Source organism: Vanellus vanellus (assembly GCF_965231255.1).
Source record: "Vanellus vanellus genome assembly, chromosome: 8".
NCBI lineage: Eukaryota > Metazoa > Chordata > Aves > Charadriiformes > Charadriidae > Vanellus > Vanellus vanellus.
In genome coordinates this window covers 6,923,748-6,944,608 of record NC_138913.1, presented here as the reverse complement: position 1 = coordinate 6,944,608, position 20,861 = coordinate 6,923,748, and the positions used below count along the sequence as shown (strand labels likewise).

At 45.6% G+C, this 20,861-nt stretch overlaps 1 protein-coding gene across 1 annotated transcript in view; it reads right to left on the bottom strand.

Moving 5' to 3' along the window:
* The window catches only part of FNDC3B (fibronectin type III domain containing 3B), a gene marked incomplete at its 5' end in the record, with an annotated part of 174,282 nt that overhangs the window by 56,456 nt on the left and 96,965 nt on the right, over nt 1-20,861 (bottom strand). The window contains 4 exons of the mRNA XM_082487273.1: nt 9,561-9,614; nt 9,949-10,087; nt 12,973-13,032; nt 15,279-15,436. Coding sequence (XP_082343399.1) covers nt 9,561-9,614; nt 9,949-10,087; nt 12,973-13,032; nt 15,279-15,436 — 411 coding nt within the window. The remainder of the gene's footprint in view (nt 1-9,560; nt 9,615-9,948; nt 10,088-12,972; nt 13,033-15,278; nt 15,437-20,861) is intronic.

Genomic DNA, 20,861 nt, shown 5'->3' with positions numbered 1-20,861 from the left:
GTTTTAAAAAGAGCTGTTAAAATGATATTAGAATTAGATGCTTTCATACAGGCACCGCGCAGCGAGAGCTGCGTAAGCCACCGACAGCATTGCTACGCTACCTAAAATAACACACAGCAACCCAGTCAGTCTGCTGTCAGAATCCTCCTCTTTTCAGATTCTTATCTTGATGAGATGTATCTGCAGCTTCTGTCATTCTGCTCGAAATGCAATTTGTCCTACTCGTTAACAAACAAACAAAAAAGCCTGCAAATTAAGGGTGAAATTCATCTCCGAATCGACCCGGTCACAGGAAAGGCGGGAAAGCTGCAACCACTCTCTGCGCCTCGAATCCCCCGTAAGCCCTCCCTGGTCCTTCAGAAGCACTCTACATCCCACAAGAGGGCTCTCGCTGCCCGCTGGCCACGGCCAGGGCCACGGCCAGCCCCGCCACTGCCGCCCCAGAGGGACAAGCCCGGTGGCTGCGACTCTCTGCTCAGCCCCAAGCCCTCGAGGGACTCGAGTATTTAACGTGCTGGATTCTGTACCCATCCCATCGCGCAGAGCGCGCGGCATGGGACGAGCAAAGAGGATTTGCTGGAAAGTGTGCAACTTGGTTAAGAAACTTGTCCGGCGGAGGTACGGTTTATGGGAGCTTCACAGCCGCGTGACCTGGAGCTACGATGAGCCCTGACAACACCAAGATGGGGCAGCAGCAAGAGAAGATATCAAGAGCTCCCAAGTCCTTCCTCGGGTACATCAAGTACAAATCAGCACAGCTGAGGACGAGGACATTCAGAAGCTCGCTCGCTCTCTCTCCCCACCACATTTAAAACAAAACAAGAACCTTTTCAGTACAACCTGACTTGGTATGCCCGAGAGTAAAAACAACCCCGAGCTTTTCGCGGGACAGAGACCCCAAGACAACAAAGAATAACCAGTTTCATTCTACACCACACATGGGAAACAGTCACTTCGAAGTCTTTCAGGAGAAAGGGCCTGGACTGCTCAATTCTACATAAATAATATCTACTTGAGCTGTACCAGTTTAAATGCATTTTAATTTCAATACCTGAATGCAAAATTAATGGACAATAACATTATAAAGTACCCCATGAGCACACCCACGTGCTCAAACTGATGCAGGAGATAAAATAAAAATTAAAAATCGGAGAGGCAAGTGCCAGAAATAATAAATGGCATAGCAGAGCTCTTGCACCAGAAGAAGGTGCAGAGACGAGTATAATTTTATCTTGGTAATATTAACATCTGCCCATAGACAAGGCTAATTATTTCACCCGATATCCACCAGCCTGACAGAAGATATGCTCTTTCTACACCTAAGCAGACTGTCAGGAAAATTATTTATACAGGTGTCCCTCCCTGCAGCCAACAGCCTCACCTGCTGCTGCCTCCTCCAGCTCTGCCTCTCTTCCCACACACCATCCTTCCTCCGCGCTCAATACATCACTTCATCATTACAGATTCCAAAAATGCCCGAGTGGGACATACGTTTGTCACCGGCCCATTCTCCAGTCCCTATCAATTTCCAGCTCTTTTCACTCGGATTGCAACACAGAAGGAAGAACTCCATAAAATGTTTGCAGTAAATCTCCAAAATGTGTTCATCAAGCTAGAAACGGTCGTGCAGACCTCCAGCACAGCACAGCAATTTGGAGGCACTGAAGAGACATTCAGCAGGTTGGCAAACAGCCATCACTTACTTTTATTTACACAGTGCGATCCCACACTTGTTCTAGAACTTGGTTTTAAACACGATCTTCAACTTCACCCACCTGCTCCAGCTGTAACATTACTGTATGGCTCCAATAAATTAAGGGGTGGAATTGGAAGAGAATCGTGAATGCTAAAGCAAAAGTCTTTTGTAAACGAGAAAACTTTTTCAGATCTAAAATCCCTAGATATAGAGGTATATGATAAAAATCCTTTTGGACAAAAATAATAGGTCACCATAATTCCCAGCTCAGCAATATCATATTTAAAATCCAGACTACACAAAACCTAATTAGTAATCCTATGGTTTAATAAAATATCCATTCATCAGTGCAGGACTACTAAGAATAGATTTTTTTCCCCTATGCAGACTCTCTTTTATAGGTTTAGATCCATTAAATTTTTTTTTCTCTAACTAACTCCTTAATGACTTCACTATTTGTAAACCATTTGAAAACATTTAATCTCTTTTTGTTTTCTGCTGAAGAATGTGTATATATACATATATATACACACATATATAAAATATATATATATTTTAGTAATTTTCCTATGTTTTTTCTCCAAGAGAACAAAGTGACCAAATGCTGGGCACGCGATTGACAAACAGATAAACAGCAACGGCTGGCTAAAACGGGAAGTCATGGAAAATGGACCAAGGAAACCCCAGGTTGTCAAACTGGTGTGTTAAAGCTTTGTAAAGATTGCCACACATTTACGTTATCTTCAACTTTATAACAGTACAAATTCTGATATCGTACATATTTTCCTTCTACGTTCGGTGTTGTACACTCCCCAGACTCGCTCAGAGACCGACTGGTATTCAAGTTACTCAGACTGGCTGGTATTTCGGATTCTGTTGGCACTAATTGGAGAGGCTGGCCGATATTTCTAATTATCCTGGCATTAATAGCCTGGAAATAGTCTCTCCGCTCCTTCCCTCCCAAGATTTATGAAAGCACTAATGCTGGCATAATTACAGACAGGAACAACTGGCAGGCTGGTACTGGCTGCCACCCAAGAGTCTTACAGCTTTCCCAGAACCCTTCTCCTATTCTTTGTACGCTCGGCATCCAAGTTTTAATCCTTTAAATAACGTTGCGTAAGTTGCTTAAAATATACTGTATCATTTCCGCAAATATTTCTAATCCGCAGATTTCAGAGGGAGAGGAGACGCTGTCTGACTTCTTCACCAGCCCTGCCTTCCCTGTGCTTCACGAGGCTCTAACCCACGCTGCGATGTCCACCAGGGCAAGGAAACAAGAACAAGTCAGCTCCACAAATCCATTAGAACTCGCGCAATAGGATAACGCAGCGTTTTAATGCAATTTTTAAGAGTTTTGCCTGCTATTTCAGCTGTATTTCAAGCTACACGCTCACTTAAAACAGGGTGCTTAAGTGTCTCCTGGAGACTGCATTTGAGATGAGGCGTTTGAGATTTTACGTGGGTTTTGTTGACCACGTTCCCAGCAGCAGTCACAGTAAATAACCACGAAAGGAGGAACAGGTACAGTGGATTGGGAAATGGAGCACAGTCCTTGTGAGACCTCAGCGCAAAACCCTGCATAAAAGCTGCCAGCTTCAGGCCCGCAAGCAGGAGGCAAGATGGCAACGTGCTGCAGGCCACGGCAGCCTGAACGCCTGTGTTTGGCTCATGTTGGCGATAAAAAGCAACAGACTGATATTCAATCTGACACAAAGCTGTGGAGCAAACTGTCAACAATTACTGTAACACACCCTAATAGCTCTGCAAAGCACGTCTTGTGCAAGCTCTCATACAAGGGACCGGATTTTCTATATACACAAACATTGAGAAGACGGAGTAGGCCCTATGAAACATCCCTAAAATACACACAAAAAACCATTTTATAGAATCATAGAATGGTTTAGGTTGGAAGGGATCTTGAAAATCATCTCATTCCACCCCCTGCCCCGGGTAGGGACACCTCCCCCCAGCCCAGGTTGCTCCAAGCCCCGTCCAACCTGGCCTTGAACACCTCCAGGGATGGGGCAGCCACAGCTTCTCGGGGCACCCTGTGCCAGGGGCTCACCACCCGAGACTCTCCTCTTGCATGTCTCACAGGAGCGGTGTAGCCACAGAACAGACCTCAGGAGTGGGAAGGGGAACGAACACAACCCCACGCACGAGTGTGGAGCTCCGTGTTTCCGAATTCTGGTGGACCATCACTGAGATGCATGGCCCAGACTGTGAGCTGGTATAAACCAGCACGTCTCTGCCAGCCTCCACAAGTTTATAGCTTTGTGGCAGAATGAAATTATCTCCACTTATCTAAATATAAACTTCATTATTAATGCTCCATCACCAAATCGTTCCGTAGTGTGGTACTGTGTCTGCGTCTCTCCTGGGCAAACTAAAGTGAGACGCTTACTGGATCAGAACTAAAGCTGCTTTGGAGTTACACGCAAATCAGCGACACACACTGCCCGAGAGGGACATCCTTGTCTCTGGCTCAGCAACAGCCCTCCGCTTTCCCATAGAGGATGAATAGGATACTCTCGCTATCCATATGCACAAAAGAAACATTTATTTACTACCACTTAATCACAGAACGATCATTTCACATCTAATTAGTAACAAAGGCCTGATTCTTACCACAGTGCCAGCGGCATTCCTCAGTGCAGCTACATTTACTGATTTTGGTGAATGCCGGCATCAGGAGAAAGCATCACTTCCTTTACACTGATGTTTTCGGTTTGGAATATTTTTAACGCTATTTGTTCCGGTTAGCCTTTTGCTTACCCTAAATAATTGATCCTGGCACAAAGTCATCGATTGACTACTTCAGGTTTATAAGTTCAAAAGGTTCAGGTTTGTAACAGTCACAGAAAAAAAAGCCAGAGGTGGAGTTTTCCTTAATTACTAATTTTACCTGATTTTACTGCCAGACTCCTATCACCAATCCCAGCACGTGGGGCACAGGCGTGTTCAGATCCTACGGAATTTCAAAATACCAGAGAAGAGGGGCTGATCCTGACTCCTTTGAAGTCAACGGAAACTTTGCTAGTGTACATCCAATGTAACCGAGTGACAATTCGCTGAACTGATCTTCTACTCTGCTGTTAAAGAATGAAGATCAGCCTCCATAGTTCTTCAGGCATTTTGGTAGGGCTACCAAGATGCTTAGGGGACTGGAACACCTCTCTTACGAAGAAAGACTGAGGGAATTGGGTCTCTTTAGTCTGGAAAAAAGACGGTTGAGGGGGGACCTGATCCATGCTTATAAATACTTAAAGGCTGGGTGCCAGGAGGATGGGGCCAGGCTCTTTTCGGTAGTGCCCAGTGACAGAACAAGAGGTAACGGGCACAAACTTGAGTATAGGAAGTTCCACCTAAACATGAGGAGGAACTTCTTTACCTTGAGGGTGGCAGAGCATTGGAACGGGCTGCTCGGAGAGGTGGTGGAGTCTCCATCTCTGGAGACATTCAAAACCCACCTGGACGCGTCCCTGTGCAACCTGCTCTAAGGTGGCCCTGCTCTGGCAGGGGGGTTGGACTAGATGATCTCCAGAGGTCCCTTCCAACCCTATGATTCTATGATTCTATGATTTTAAGCTAAACCAGTTTATTAGTGAGGCATTACAACCATAATTCAAAGACCTATGTCAGTATCGAGAAAAAGTATTTGCATTTATCTAACAAACACGTAACACCAGTCACATTATAAACCATTTAACCTAAATTGGGAGGGAAAAAGGTGGAATAGCAGGAATAGCTTAGTCTATTGACTACTCTGCCTTCCAGAGACTGCAGGTCAGGAAAAACCCCAAAACTCAGAACTACACTGAGGCAGCAGCCGCCGGGTAGGACAGGCACAGTGACAGATTAAGCAGTATAACCTTCTCGTCATCAAAGTAGGTCAGAACACAACAAACCTAATTCAAATGAAGAAACAAAAGCAACTCGTTTGTGTTTCATCTAAGGCTCATCTAATGAGGCGAGAGGAGGTTTTTAAAGTATAGATGAGAAAAGACAGCTAAACCAGAGAACGGGAGCAGCACTGCGTCTATTCTCAGCAAGACACGGTAAAACAAAACCCCCAAAACTGCCTCCACCACCTTTCTCCAGTCTCTTGAGAGACCCCGTGGGGGAGCGAGGACGCTGCGGTGGGTGCGTGGGGTGGCAGGGGGCGTGCGGGGGAGCGCTGCGCCCGGGGTCCCAGGCAGACCCCCCAGCACCCAGCTGGGGCTGCAGCACTTAGCCCCGCGGGACTCCCCACCTGCAGCCCCCAAGAGATGAGATGCTCTCCTCTCGCTCCAATTTACACCATCACCTAATCCTAGCGCTGCAGAACACGCTGCTTCTGCTGCCCTTTAACAGCAACAACTTATTTTTTGCATATAAAGGGAAAGGCTGAGGCATTTGGGGCTTTTCAGTCTAGAAAAAAAGATGACTGAGGGGAGACCTTCTCAACACTTACAAATACTTACAGGGAGGGTGCCGGGGGGATGGGAACAGTCCTTTTTCAGTGGTGCCCAGTGACAGGACAAGAGGGAACGGGCACAAACTTGAACATGGGAAGTTCCATGAGGAGGGACTTCTTTGCTGTGTGGGCGGCAGAGCACTGGCACAGCTGCCCCAAATGGTGAGGGAGTCTCCCCCTCTGGAGCCATTCCAAACCCTCCTGGAGGTGTCCTGTGCCACTGCTGGAGGTGCCCCTGCTCTGGTGGGGGGTTGGACTGGGGGAGCTCCAGAGGGCCCTTCCGACCCCGACCACTCTGGGATTCTGTGATATACAATGACGCCACCCACACTTCTGGCTGCATTTTAGATGCTATAAACTATGCCCGCACCCTCTAAAACCAGGAGGAACTAGTTGAGATACTGTTGAGCATCTCACACACTCCGAGATCTGAACTGCCCCGGAGAGAGACAACCCGTCCCTCACCGCGCGGGAGCGCGCAGGGGCTGCTGGAGCCCTTCCCTTGGCAGGAGCAGGCAGCACAGACTGCCAATTTTTTTTTTTTTCTTTCTACTTTTTTTTGTTTTTCTAACTATCGTCAGATAGGTTTCTTGCTCTCCACTCATGCAAAGCCTCCTCTGCTTTGCAGCCACAATTTAATTTCCTTCTGATCGCCGATTTTCCCGTGTTTGTATTTTATTCTGTGCCCTGTAGCTAATGCATGCTGCTCTAGCTGAGATCTGGCAGAGCGCTCGCCGTTGCCTGGCAAGCCTTCTCCTCTTCCCTGATGTATTTATGTCTTGATTTCACCGGGACACAGCATGGCATTGTAACAGTCGGTGCTTTGGCTTACGTGGAGTTTACACAACCAAGTGCCAGGGTACAGGGCGCTGCAAGTGAATTCTCTTTTGTACCTGGGTGCCGTCACTCCGGTAGCTAACTGCACCCTACGTCGGAGGCACAACTTGCAGTGGCACATGAAAAAGCAAGAAGAACAGCTTGCCAAGCTCGCTGGCGTAGGTCGATGAGGCTCCTGGAGATGTGGGCACACCCAGCCTCTATCTTCAGACTTTTTCTTCAATAAGCCTCAACAGCAAGCTTTAATTCAGCAACTCAAAATTGCATTTCTGTCTCATATAATCATAGAATGGTTTGGGTTGGAAGGGAACTTAAAGCTCCTCCAGTTCCACCTCCCCTGCCCTGGGCAGGGACACCTCCCCCCAGCCCAGGTTGCTCCAAGCCCCGTCCAACCTGGCCTTGAACCCCTCCAGGGATGGGGCAGCCACAGCTTCTCGGGGCAACCTGCGCCAGGGGCTCACTGCCCTCAGAGTGAAAAATTTTTTCCTGATATCCAATCAAAATGTCCCCTCATCCAGTTTGAAGCCATTCCCCCTCGTCCTGTCACTACATGCCCTTGTAAAAAGTCCCTCTCCAGCTTTCTGTAGCCTCTTTAGATACTGGAAGGCCACTATAAGGTCTCCCCAGAGCCTTCTCTTCTCCGGGCTGAACGCCCCCAACTCTCTCAACCTGTCCTCACAGCAGAGGTGCTCCAGCCCTCTGAGCATCTTTTTGGCCTCCTCTAGACCCGCTCCAACAGGTCCATGTCCTTCTTATGCTGACGGCTCCAGAGCTGGACGCAATATTCCAGGTGGGGCCTCACGAGAGAGAGGAGAAAAGATTTCAGAGGAGCTACACCTGTGGCATTAACTATCCCACAACCAGACGACTATGTTTCAGTCAGGAGTCGTGTCAAACCACTGGAGATGTACCAAGTTAATTTGTGCAGGGTCACTATTCTTTCATCTTTTGCTGGCTAGCTATCCGCTGGGGTCTCGGATTTCAGGACTGTTACTGAGAAAAGAAGGAAATTGCAATAGACAGGCCAAGGGAATCAGGATGCCTTCATTTTTCCCCATTGGTACGTGAGCTAGCCTAAACCAAACTGCTTTTTCCCCTGTGAAAAGCAGACATCATAACAGTTCTTTCTGAAGACAAAACTCTAGGTGTATACTCAGTACTAAAGGGTTTAAAGGACAAGAGTATTTCAGAATTGCCTTACGTATATCCAAAATTATGACTGGTCCCCACGTGGACAGAATTAACATCAATAGTATTTGCACTGTATTAATGGTCTGTTGTTGACTTTTCTCCTGACAAGACCTTCTGGTGCAGGCTGGAATCATTCCTGTTTCCACCGCTTCGCTGCTCGGTGCTGTGACGTTCCCATGGCTCCAAGTTACTGGAAGCCTTGCAAGAGATCACAACTGCACAGTCAAGGCGTCAGAGAAGACGTAATGGGGTCGTTCTGGCCCATCCTTTGGGAGAAATGTCTTTTTAACCTCCTTTTCCCTGACCTCACACTCCCCTTTTTTCTTCTGCACCGACAAGCTTTCCTCCTCCATTACGCAGAGAGGGGCAGCAACCCATTCTGAAACTGCTCCTTCGTTTTAGTTCAGTTCAGTGGGTTTCTCATCGCGCAGACCCCGCTTGCTGGGACACTGCACACAATAAATGTTTGCACAGCGAGCGGCTCCAAACGTCCGACATGTAGCACAATGATCTGGCAACGCGTTACTAGTGGAACGAAGGAAAGCGATTCACGGCAGACTATTCCCTTCAGGATATTATTTTTAGACCACTAAAAACCTCAAGAGGTCTTTCTCAGACCGTACAACTAAACACCCCTTCACACTCTTCGTTTCCTGACTCATCACCTTTTTTTTATTTTACGTGTTGCCGAAGCCTTTTCTGTCACCCAATACATATTTTTTTTCCTTCAGATGATATCGACTCACGCTTTCCACAGAAATATGGCTCGCACAACGGAAAGGAGACGGAAAGGGACGGAGGGAGGACTCAACCAGAACCCACCCCCCAGCAAATCTGCCTTTTGGCACTCTCCCCAGCTCACTAACGATGCAAGATCTTTGGGACAGAGGACTTCTTCCCTTTTGTGTCTGGAAGGGGATTAATTGCCACTGTGTAAAGGACACCCTGAATGCATTCTCTGTAGGAAGGGCTGCAGGGTGATGCCTCTTCTCCCTCGAGGTAGGAACAGTGATTTATTCTGCACTCAGACAGCGTCCAGAAGAAAGAGAACACAAACAGAACTCTAAGATACATCACAAGTAATTAAATGATAACTAATGTTAATTAACAAATAAAGCACACCAAATGAGCGATAAAAGGTTAGATTTCAAGAGTACAGAAGCAGAACACTGTCTCTGCATAAAATACACCAAATGAAAAGTTTTCTCCCCACTCACTGTTCCTTTCACCTTTCCAACTCTTTACCTAGTGCCATCAGGATTTCATTTGCGTATTTCTACTTTCTCCTGTATTTAACTATTTTTCTTTACTCAGCAAATCCTTGTAAAGTCCGAGTGCCATTTAGTTATGTATTTATCTCAACTAGTTACTACTTACCTCATCCCACTCCAGAAGGTAGCTGGTGATTTTTGAACCATTATCAATGGGTGCCTATGAACAAAAATTAACAAAAGGTGATTTTGGGAACAGAGAAAACTACCTCCCCCCTCAGGCAAATGACTACAGTTTAAAGCGAAACCAAAGCTGGGGTTTGCACGTAGCTTGGCAACCTCGTAACGAATACCGAGAAGAAGCTGGACGTAATGAAACACATACATTTTAAAAGTCAAGTCAGCGCACAGGGAGGGAGTTGTCAGAGTACAGCAAGTTCAAGTCCCTTACTGAGAAATGACTGTCTCAGCTTTCAATTATTTTCAACGGTTACGCTCCCTGTCAGTAAACCGCGTTATTCACTGCTTTCCTGCCCGATCCAAGCATTACCTACCTTCCACTGTAAGGTTAAGGAGCTTTTGGTCCTGTGCGAGGGTTTGGGTGGGAAGGGACACTCTGGTGCTGAGCTGTGAGTGGTGAAGCTTACTGGCTCTGAGCAGGATCCCTTTACTGAGTTGTACATTGCATATACCCTGGAAACAATATTGAAACGGGATATAAATTTGCTGACAGTTACACGATGAGACAGCACCGCCTCAGCCACAGTATCTGACTCCCAAAGCGTTCACGATACCATCCGCTAATGACAGATTTCTCACAGACCAGTGGCTACCATTATTCTACTTCACTTCACACAAGTACACAAAAAACCTCACAGCAGAAGAGGAACGTTACGGTATTGTGTGCAAATACTCCCACAGAGCGCTGAGTTCCCATCTTTTCTTCCCACCGCTATCTCCTTGCCTATTGCCAGACTTTCACACACTGTGTTAAACTCCTCTTCTCAATACAGCAGAAAGTATGAACTCGGGAGAAAAAGGTATAAACTTTAATGCCTGGTTTACACTTGATTCACATGGACCATGTTGAGTGGTGGTACCTGCTGGTCTCCATCCATGGGTACAAGCTTCTCCTACATAGCTCAGGTATCAACGCTTAACGGACCTCCATGAATTAGAACTAACGCCGCTCAGGAACATTGCTAAAATAAACTAAAAATCTTCAAAGTAAATTTGATTTCAGGCAAATCCTCTATACACCAGCACAGAGGGGGACTGTGACTGGGTTCAATGATCTTAAAGGTCCCCTCCAACCTAGACGATTCTATTCTACACAATATCAAATAATGTGGGAAAGCAAACACAATACAGTTGAGCACTTCCTCACGAAGTGCTTTTCTCTGAAAAATTAATGATGTTATTTTTTCCCTTCACATTTTCTACACAGCAAAAGAAAAGTGCAAGTTGGAAGTCTTCTACTAAAAAAAAAACCCTTCAAACCATGACCAGACGATGACCTCTGAGCTGGCTGTAGCTATTGTGTACTTGAATGCAGAGTTTAAGAAAGGGCAATTTCTAAATTTGTTTTCAGTAGATAAGAGTAATTTATGTACAATGACCACCTACATAGAATCAAACCTTTCGGGGGAGGCTCACAAGAACTGCTATAGTGCTGCTTTACCCATCACCTGTTAGCAGTCAGGAGTGAAAACAAATGCAATTAATTAATCGAGCCTGCATCTGGCAAGCGGTGTGTACGTGTGCAGGAAATCAGCGCAGCCAAGCATCAAACGCACCCCATCGGGGAATACAACCACGCGAAAACGAGCTTGACGAGCATCTTCTGCAAGTCACTGAAACACTGAGCACGGTCATCTCTGAAGGTACCAAAATACTACTACTTGAAGAACGGCAGGGGCTAGGGTCGGAGGGAACCAGGTTGCCCTGGGTGCCCCGGGCCAGCGGGGCAGGAGCACGCGCCAGCAGCTTCTCTGTGCCGAGGTGAAGCCCTGGGAGATGCTGCCAAGGTTAAGGAGACCCAGGGCGACCTGCCGAGTAACTGCCGGCCCCATCAATTTCTTTACTTAACAGATTTATTTCTTCACAGTCGTTAATACAAAACGCAGTTTCAGTGAAGAAAAAAAAAAATTGTCGTGGAAAGCAAAGAGCATCAGTTCCCTCCACTACAAACGCACGCTGCTGCTTTTTAAGACTGACTTTTATATTTGGCAGTCATTTCTTTTTAAACAGAAGTTATCGCTAACCGTTCACAAACAATTTATAATTTGGCAAACCTTCAGGAAGGGAGCTGTAGGTAGGGAGAAAGAAGGACGCGGGGCAAATACCCCCAACACCCCTAAAAATGGCAAGAGATCTCAACACCACGCTGCTGTTTGAAGCTGGCTTTAAAAGTGATGCTCAGTTGAGTGATGCAGGAAGGTCAGCAGTGTTTTACAACCTTCTCCTCCCCACTACCATCCGTTTGCTGCGAGGGCTGGGACTGCTGCCCAACCTGGGAGCCCGCGACTTTTACTTATTTACAAGAAGTTACTTCTGGTCTTGTGCTTCTACTTGAAAAGTTCATTTTAGGGCTCCACTAGAAATTATCCTTAAAAAAAAAAAAAAAAAAAAAAAAAAAAAAAAAAAAAAAAAAGCTATACTATCAGAGCAAGACAGACACATTTTGGTGCTGTGTCTTTTTTAGAGCTCAGAAGCAAAGGGTTTGTTCCCTAAAGTTTTACAGGCAGCAGCAGCCTTGATGTGAAAAAGCACGCCAAACCCAGCCCTTGCCTGGAAAAACAGAAAACAGAAGGAAACAATAGACAGGAGTGAAAGGATTTATTTTTTTTTTTAAAAGGATATTGAGCATAAGTGAACAGGATGTGAATTTGAACCCTTGGTTCATAAGCAAAGTCTTTAAAAAAAAGCGAGGCGAGCAGATAACACCGCAGACGGTGTTTCAAACATCAGGGAGCAAAACCGAGAACGTGTTAATAAATGCGTAAAACACATTTTTAGAATCAAAGAGAAATAAGCCCTGAAAATATCAAGACAGGCCAGTGTGAATTCATATTTTTTTTCTAATAAATGCTGAAATTACTATGGTCAGATGGATGTGTAATCAGCAGATCTACTTCACGAAGCGAGGAGTATTTCTGAAGAAAGTGTGCTGGAGGGTTTCAGTGCTAGCACACCTGTGTTACAGTAACTGAAGAAATGCCAGTTGCTCCAGCCAAATTTTTAAGAGGCTTGAGGTATCCCACTTTCATACACGAGTACTTTCAGGTCTATTATATATATAGACAGAAATAAAGATATGCAGATGTCTTTTTTTCCTCTTACTATAAGCGATGACAACAACATGGAAGAAGATGTATTGTTCAAAAAGCACTCTCGTAACTTAAAAGTCCGAGATAATATCTATTAGAAAATATTTGAAACCACTGAAAAAACACCTACAGAGGTGACCATGAAATTTTTGAGCTACGATGTATAGTTAGATAAAAAACTTTCACATTTATACTCATATAATTGAAGAGGGTATATTTAAGTGACATTCACAGCCACACTTAACTCACCTGACATGATAATCTGTTGCTGGCCTAAGGTCTTTCAGGTTATATTCTAATTCTTCTCCGCTGCAGGAAAAAAGCCCAAAATGAATAAATCAATAAATTACAAAAAGCAGTATCACACGTAGCACAGTGATTTTCCAGTGACTACCAACTCCCTCATATTACAATTCGAAAGAAGGAAAAAAAAAATAAAATCCCACCACAGAAAAACAGTAGTAAACGATATAGCAACAATTTGTCAACACACTGCATGTTTCACACTTTATAAAGCTCTGTATACAGAACGGAAAAGTAGTTATCATCCCAATGTTTACAGTAAACTACCTATACAGGTTTATTTCAATGCTGTCCTTACATTTTGTTGATATTTGCATACAGCTCATTGTGTTTTTCAATCCTCCCACAGAAGAAAGGAGCAGCATCGATACATCACTTTTATACTCGCTGCACAGTCACTATTTCGAAATACTTTATAAAAAGTATCATTGAACTTCAGAGGAAAAGTATAGTTCCTTGCACAACCATTTCACTGATTTGCTTTCTCTTCCAGAACCACACACTGTGAGGACCGCGGCAAGGAGACGTTTAATTAATGCCCTAACAGCTGGACCTGGATCTCTTTCAATACTAAGAAAAGTAAAAAGCACAGAGTTTCAGACATTTTAGGAAAAAAAACAGCATATAATCTATTATTTTCAAATGTAGCCAACAGAGTTAGGGCTATTCTTTTTCCTTCTGGTTTGTTTGCTGGTAAATGAACACAGGGCTCAGTCATGTGTTGCCAATTCTGTGAAGATTAAGGTACGGGTCAGCGCTTAATAAGTAATAGCCATCTCATCTAAGTGCTTGGCTTATTCATGATTCTATTAAAATATGGGAAACAAGAAAATTCTCCGTTTAGCATAGAGAACTATTTCATAGCCAGCTGGGCAAATACAGGGAGATGTCTCAAAATCAAGAGAACAAAATCAACCAGAGAGCACGTGCCCGCTGGGCTGCCAGAATTCCACCAAAACACCTTCTTTTTTTTTTTTTTTTTTTCTCCACACAGTCCAACGCTCTGCAAATCCACCTTTCCCCCCCGCTCTGTTATGAGCGCACCTCCTCGCAAAGACAATGTATTCAACATATTGCAGACTCTGTTTTGCCTATAGTAATAACGATTACGGCTGCTCGTGCCGGAGCGTACCGCGTTAAGCTAATGGCTGTACTCTGGCCAGCAGCAGGAGACAGATCACTACCAGCAGCTTTAAAACAGGCGCACAACGTTTCATAACCAGGAGAAAACGTACAGCTGTCCCACCAGCAAGCACAAGGAGTACTAGAAAGTGTTCTTCCCGTTTTAAGAGCTCAGCGGCACACATGAACCTACAGAGATGCTGACACTGGCTCACAAACAGCTAGTGTAAATACCAGAAGAAAAAAAAAATATTAAAAAAAAAAAATAAAAATCAGGCAGCGTTTCCCTGGTTAATATGCTCTTTTTATATGACCCAAGACAGTTCACGCAGACCTGCCTTGCGCGTACCAGGAGGAATACCCTAATTCGCAGGACGTTTTAAGAAAGGAGAGAGTTTGGTCTCGAGAGGTAAATTCCATAACTGCTGTACCACCTGGACTCTATTTAATGGGATTTGGGAAGGATTAGCTATTTCACAACAGCCGAGGCCACATCTCAAAATTTTCTATCCTCTGTGTCATTAGCGGGGAAAAAGAAAGGCGTAACACCATATGTACTTGATCACAGCGTGAGCTCAGAGGATCGCTGGAAGGAGAGACAGAGAAATCCCTCAATTTTTACAGAAGACCGCCGAGGGCCGAGTACTGGGGTTATTCTGGGGAGCCTATACAGCCTACTGATGGGCGTGCTCCCTCCTCCGATCCTCTAAGACGCTGCGAAGCAGTTACAGCCCTCAAACTTCTGCTCGTTAGCTCAAAAAGCAAGCGTGGCTGTTCTTAATTCCGCAAGTCCGCACAAATTTAGCCCATTAGGAAGACAGCGATCCTGCCTGCGCGGTACAGGCGAAAGGTTTGGACACGTTGTCATTGGAAAGCGTTGTCATTGGCAACGGGAGAGAGAGCACGGTACGGAAGGTGTGCCGCGTACTGGGCAGGCGGGAAGGGAAGGCAATCAGGGACCTCGTGACATGCACCCGACCAGCTCCTCCGGCAACGGGGGGCTGACGGGACGGCGAGGGAGCAATTACACCCTGAAATGCAAAGAACCTTTATTCCTAAAAAAAAAAAAACCAACCAACCCGTCAAACTACAAATTGGGAGCAACGCAAGTGTAAAAATGATACTGTTACCTGTAAATTATCTTGTATTTTCCATCCCTCCCTTTATCCGATAAGGCAACCTCGTAGGTACAGGTGTAAGGCAAACCGTTGTTGGGTCTATCTGCATTTAGAAGGCCAGTGGGAGGTGACCAGGAAAGTGAAACTGTTCTTGCTTGAATATTTGTAACCTATAAAAGAAACAACAGTTACTCTGAAATCCATGAAAAACACCGTCCTCTAAGTATCTGCCTTTTGCTTGCATCTTCACTATCAATTTCTCGTAAAAAGGAAACGGCAGACCTAAAGGTGAAAAGGTCAGAAATGGTCATCAACAAGACAAACAAAAATACAGATGCATGGCACAAACCAATCTTTAACAGCTGAGGAGTACAGAGAGACGTTCCCCGGCAGTGAGCTGGTGAGCTGGCTCGTCACTGAGCATCCAGCAAATGATGCCTCGCAGCGTTCTGGAGGTACCGGCTGCCGCGGCCGTGGCCAGAAGGCAAGTGGAACTAATCAGAACAAAGACTTTATCCTCTAGATTGTTGTGTACGCAATTATTTCTCCAAAGCTTTTGTTAGAGAGATTCTCTAATAAAATTCGGATGTTTTTTTTTCAGTCATCCAGTTCCTTCTCGTAATTTGAAACTGCAATAATTCAACTGCAAATAAGTAAAATATACCCAACTCAATTCGCGAGGTTACCCCGACTCGGAAGCATAAGGGAAAAAAAAAAAAATCACAACACAAGTCCAACTTGTCAATTAAAAATTACATCGCAAATCAGTCCCTTTGTGCCCTGAGAGAAAGACCGCGCGTGTGAGCTGCAGCCACCCCCGGGCGCGTGGCTGAGGATTCTCTTTTAATAAAAACACGGACAAAAATACCTCAACCCCCTGCACCAACGCAACTTTTATCACCCCAGCAGCGCAGCCGTATTCTTGGGGAACCACGGGCCCGCATAACTCCTCCCGACCGGCCGAGCCGACGGCACTAGCGTCGCCCTTCTCGCCGGGAGAGCCATCAGCTGCACGGACCGAACACACGCACCCCCCCCCGCCGCTGCCTAAAAAGCAATAGTTGCACTGGCTTATCTTGGAAAGACAACGTTTTCTGAAAAAAGCCCTGGGAAGCCTCCAACTCTGCCCCAAACTCTCTACTTTTCGTTTTTCTTTCTCAAGGGTAGCGAAAATGTAAAGAATATTTTTTTTTTTTTTTCCCTCCACGAGGAGGAATCAAAGCACGAGGTTTTATATTCTTTGTTCGTTTCTCCCGCGCGTCGAATTTCACTGGTTCTATCATTTTAACAGATTTTTCCAACACAGGCAGCAAACCGGCGCTATTTCAGAAGGTGTAAGAAGAGTGATGCAGGTGCTTAGTCACACATTTCCTACACTTTTCTTGAGACAACCGAAACACCTCACCCAGAAATGATGTGGTAACGAAATATTAGCAATCAGCTCTCAGGGACCGGTTGTTTACGAATCCGGCTTCTGGGTAGCTGTATATAATGGCGAATATTTAACTTCTCACACGAGAACACCTCGCTTCCAGCTGAAGAGCGCTGCAACTGCTGTGTGTGACACCCATATATCAAGCAGGTCCTTTCTGAGCAAGTCATAAATCTGTTTTTAACAGACCGAGAAGCAGGTGACACCACGAAACGTCTCATCCTAACTTAAACCCCTCTCTCTTGAAAGTTAGAGACTTGAATTTATAGCAGCACGCTTAAGTCCCGCCAAAAAGACAACCTCTGTTCAACCTAATGTGAAAACCAAGCTGTGAGGCAAGAAGCTTTAAAGTAGTAGCAAGGGGTTTTTTTGGTAAAAAATATGAACATGGAAACTCTTGTTTGAATTTTCATGGGACTTCTTGCTCTAGTCACATTTGTCTGATGCTATGAAATCAATGTTTGCTTCAAAAACTTGGACCACTGAAAACTGATACCGGATTATATAGCTTAGAAGAATCTTGAATGATTCAGATAAGACAAATAAGTTAAATTTTTGAACCACGTCACACGTATGTGAAAGACATTGTGACAAAGATATCTAGAGCTAGAAGTCTGTATTTTAAATACCATTTTGATCATAAAACTGGATAGTAAGATCCATACAGACTTTTTTTTTTTTTTAGCATACATTACTGCTATGCCAGCTAAGCCCATCAACACGCAGTTTCTTTTATTATGGAAATATGCTTGCATAATTGTTTTTCATAAATTCAGACAGACTTGGAGCTGGAGGCATGATATCCTGCCAATGTTCTATTGAAATGTTTTTCTCTATGACTACTCACAGGGACACACGTATATATTCTGTGTACGGCAAAAACTCTGGCCTGTCATGAACTTTCGCAATCTGTAAGAAGTTACGTCTTTTATAGTTTCTTAAAATAAGAGAAAGTATCTTACGGACTAACCGCTAGGAACTGTTAGACTATTATTCTCAAGTCAGCGAGCAGACGTTTCCACGCAGAGGGTGAAAGTCCAAACCCAGCTGCTAAGCTGCTCCAGCTACGCCATTAACTTCTTACTGGTGAGGGTGGCTGCTGCCCTGCCTGGCTGCTGTTAGGCACAGGGGAACTGCCGGGGGAGCTTTAAAAATAAACACCAGAAATCGGTAACTACAATTCTGAGCTGCACTGAGTGCGCGCAGCGAGTGTAGCAAAGCGAGTGAGGGGTCACCTCCTGCACGGTGAATTCGGACGAGGCAAATCTACCCACTCCCTGGGGACAGAAGGCAGCACGGTGCCGCGCGCGCCAGCACCGGGACCACATGGATTCGTACGGCGAGAGATAAACCCATCCGCGGCTCGCCGACGCACAGGCTCGATGCCGTACTGCGCTCACCAGCCAAAGGCGTCTATCTCCAATATCTGATCTCGTGGCCAAAGCCACCGCTTCGCTTCGCTGAGGAGCTCCTCCCCGGAGCAGGATGCTTTGCCGCGAAAAGGGGTAAATCACATAAATGGGGTTATGATAACGCTGCGAATAAGAAGCGGGCACCCGCAAACCAGCTCAGTAGCTTTAACTCCAACTTTTCTCGCTTACAGCTGGGAAAAACACGCACTGTTCAAGAGACAGTGAGCAGCCGAACAGATCCGGAGCAGCTCTTTTCCGTGCCGTAAGGAACGGCACAGCTGACACCACGACGGTGGGCTTAATGTCACGACTGAACTTACAGACGTGAATACTTAGCTGTAAGGAAAAAAAACCAAAAAACAAACCAGTTTCTTGTTCATTAATGATGCCCTAATTCCATCCGACCAAACCATAAGCAGCCAGAGCCCCTGTGTATAAGCTGGGCAGGTAACACCTTTGTGCTGCCGTCCAGTTACCCCAGCCTGGCTCATCTGTCCCCAAAATTGCCGTGCTCGCTTTGAACGGGACCGGCTCGGCCTTTTCGCCGAGTCCTAACAAAAGATTCTCCCACGAGGCGTTTTGTACGTCTGGTGAAAAGCACAGCTGATTAGTTTCTGAAAACTTCTCAGTTTACATCGCAAGCGCCCGCTTTCCACGCTATCAAAACTCCGCGGTGTAAATAATTATTTCATAAAAGCCCCTGGGAAAGAATCCCAACCCCCGCGCTACTTTAATAAGGTTACAAGACTGATGAATATATCGGTCCTTCCCGTCTTTCAGGTAACGAACAATGTTTCTGTACAACTTTCATTATCTTTCAAATTCCGGGGTAGCACTCACAGGCCTCGTGCGGTTCGGGGTCTTATTGTACGTGTGAGAACTACACCGCAAGCAACATTCATTTACTCCCTCGAGGGCAACGGCTGAAAGACTCGGGGGTCAAACGAATTCACGGTTATTACCGGGTGGAGATTTCGCTTTTAAACTAGGGCTCTAATCCTGCAGTTTTCGACAAAAATCCCGATGATTAAATAAGGGGTTTGCTGCGCAGCAAGTCAGCAGGAGCAAGGCTGCCTTTCGGAAAGTCCAGCTCGCGTCTGAGGCCGTGGGTCCGGCGGGTCGGACGTTTCCCGGCAGGAGGGGACGTCCCCCGAGCCCCGCGGCAGCCCCCCGCCCCACTTCGGAAACGCAGAATCAAGTTTCCCTTCCCTCACCGCGGTATTTGCTTTAGAGAATGCTTACTTTGTCTGCCATAATGCGAATTAAAGACGTATTTCTTTTTAAACAAAAACACGGGGGGAGGGAAGCAAAAGGCTTCTTTTAAAATCTATGCCGTCAAAGGGATAAAACTACAATTAAATTCACAGTTTGGTTGCACGTCTCTCAACCAGGTGACAACATCTACTATCAAAACCAGACTTTTAAAAAATTATTAATTTTAAAAGCCCGTCTGTTTTGTACTCGGAAAGGTGAGAGAGACTTTGTCACAGAGAGGTACCTGGAGGAGGCAGACGAAGGACGGCCCCAAGCGACAGTGGGACTGCAGATCCTCCTGCAGGAGCTGCTCCGGGGGCTCATCCCTTCGGATGGCGCAGAGATGCTCTCTTGGACACACCGAAGCCATGTGCTGCAGCCACAGCATCGCTCCGCTTGCCGCTGACCTACTGCTCCGTGCCCTTTCGTTTTAATTGCGTCACTTCTTTCTTCACAACTGCTTTTTCTAGACGTTGGTTTATTTTTCATTCATATAGGCATAAAGCCCACCAAGAAATATGGCCCAGATGACTATTAATGCATAATATGATATATTTCTATCAGATATAATACTGACTAGGCAAACACGCAATCATTCATAGCAATTAATGCTTTGGGAGACTCCTATGAGTTTAATTACTCACAAATGTCAAAGTTACAGAGAGAATAATAGATAATCCCCCGCACTTTCTCACTAAATGTCATTACTATTGAACTAGCATTTGGCATGTTTTAGATTATTTTTTTCCAGAAAACAACAACAACAAAAAAGGTTCCTGTTTTTGAAGCGACTCAAGGAAAGTTATTTTTGTGTTATTTTTACTTTTCTTGCTCCCCTCTTCTTTAAATGCTCTGGTTACTATAAACCTAACTGTACAGAGCTCAGGATCCTGCAAACTAATAGCTTCTCTCCTCACCTCTATAGATAGAAGAATGAACTGACACATTTTTCATGTCAGATCTCCAGATCTCTGTAAAAGCATCCGCCTGTGGCATTTTACCAGACGAGTGACATTCAGGTAGTCCTCCATACAGAAACACTGATTCGCTCTGCCCAATCCACCAGCCTAATTCTGTGCTAAGGGCACTTTCTGCCTTTCTGATCTCCCAGAAACTCTTCTCTCAAGTCTTCAGCTCAGTATTGTCACTTGTTTCTACGTGAAACGAAGCAACTTTCCTTCTTGCAAATCGGAACTCGGGCTGTAGCCCCCCCCCCCCCGCAGCGTTTATCCTCTCTGCGGGTCTGGTTTAGATTCCGCCTGGCTTTGAACCTGCTCTTGGAGATGCCGTGACAGTAGGATGCAACACCCACCGACCGAGCGATTGAAGACCGAACGCCTTTCGCGTTTATTCAGAACAAAAGCGTCGGAGAGAGCAGAGCCTAAAAATAAATCTCAGCCCGCGCTCACGCCTGCCTCTCCCCGAGCTCCGCCACTTCTGCCTCCAAGGGACGGCCCCCCCCTCCTGCTCCCACTGCAGAATCGCTGTACGTCAGCC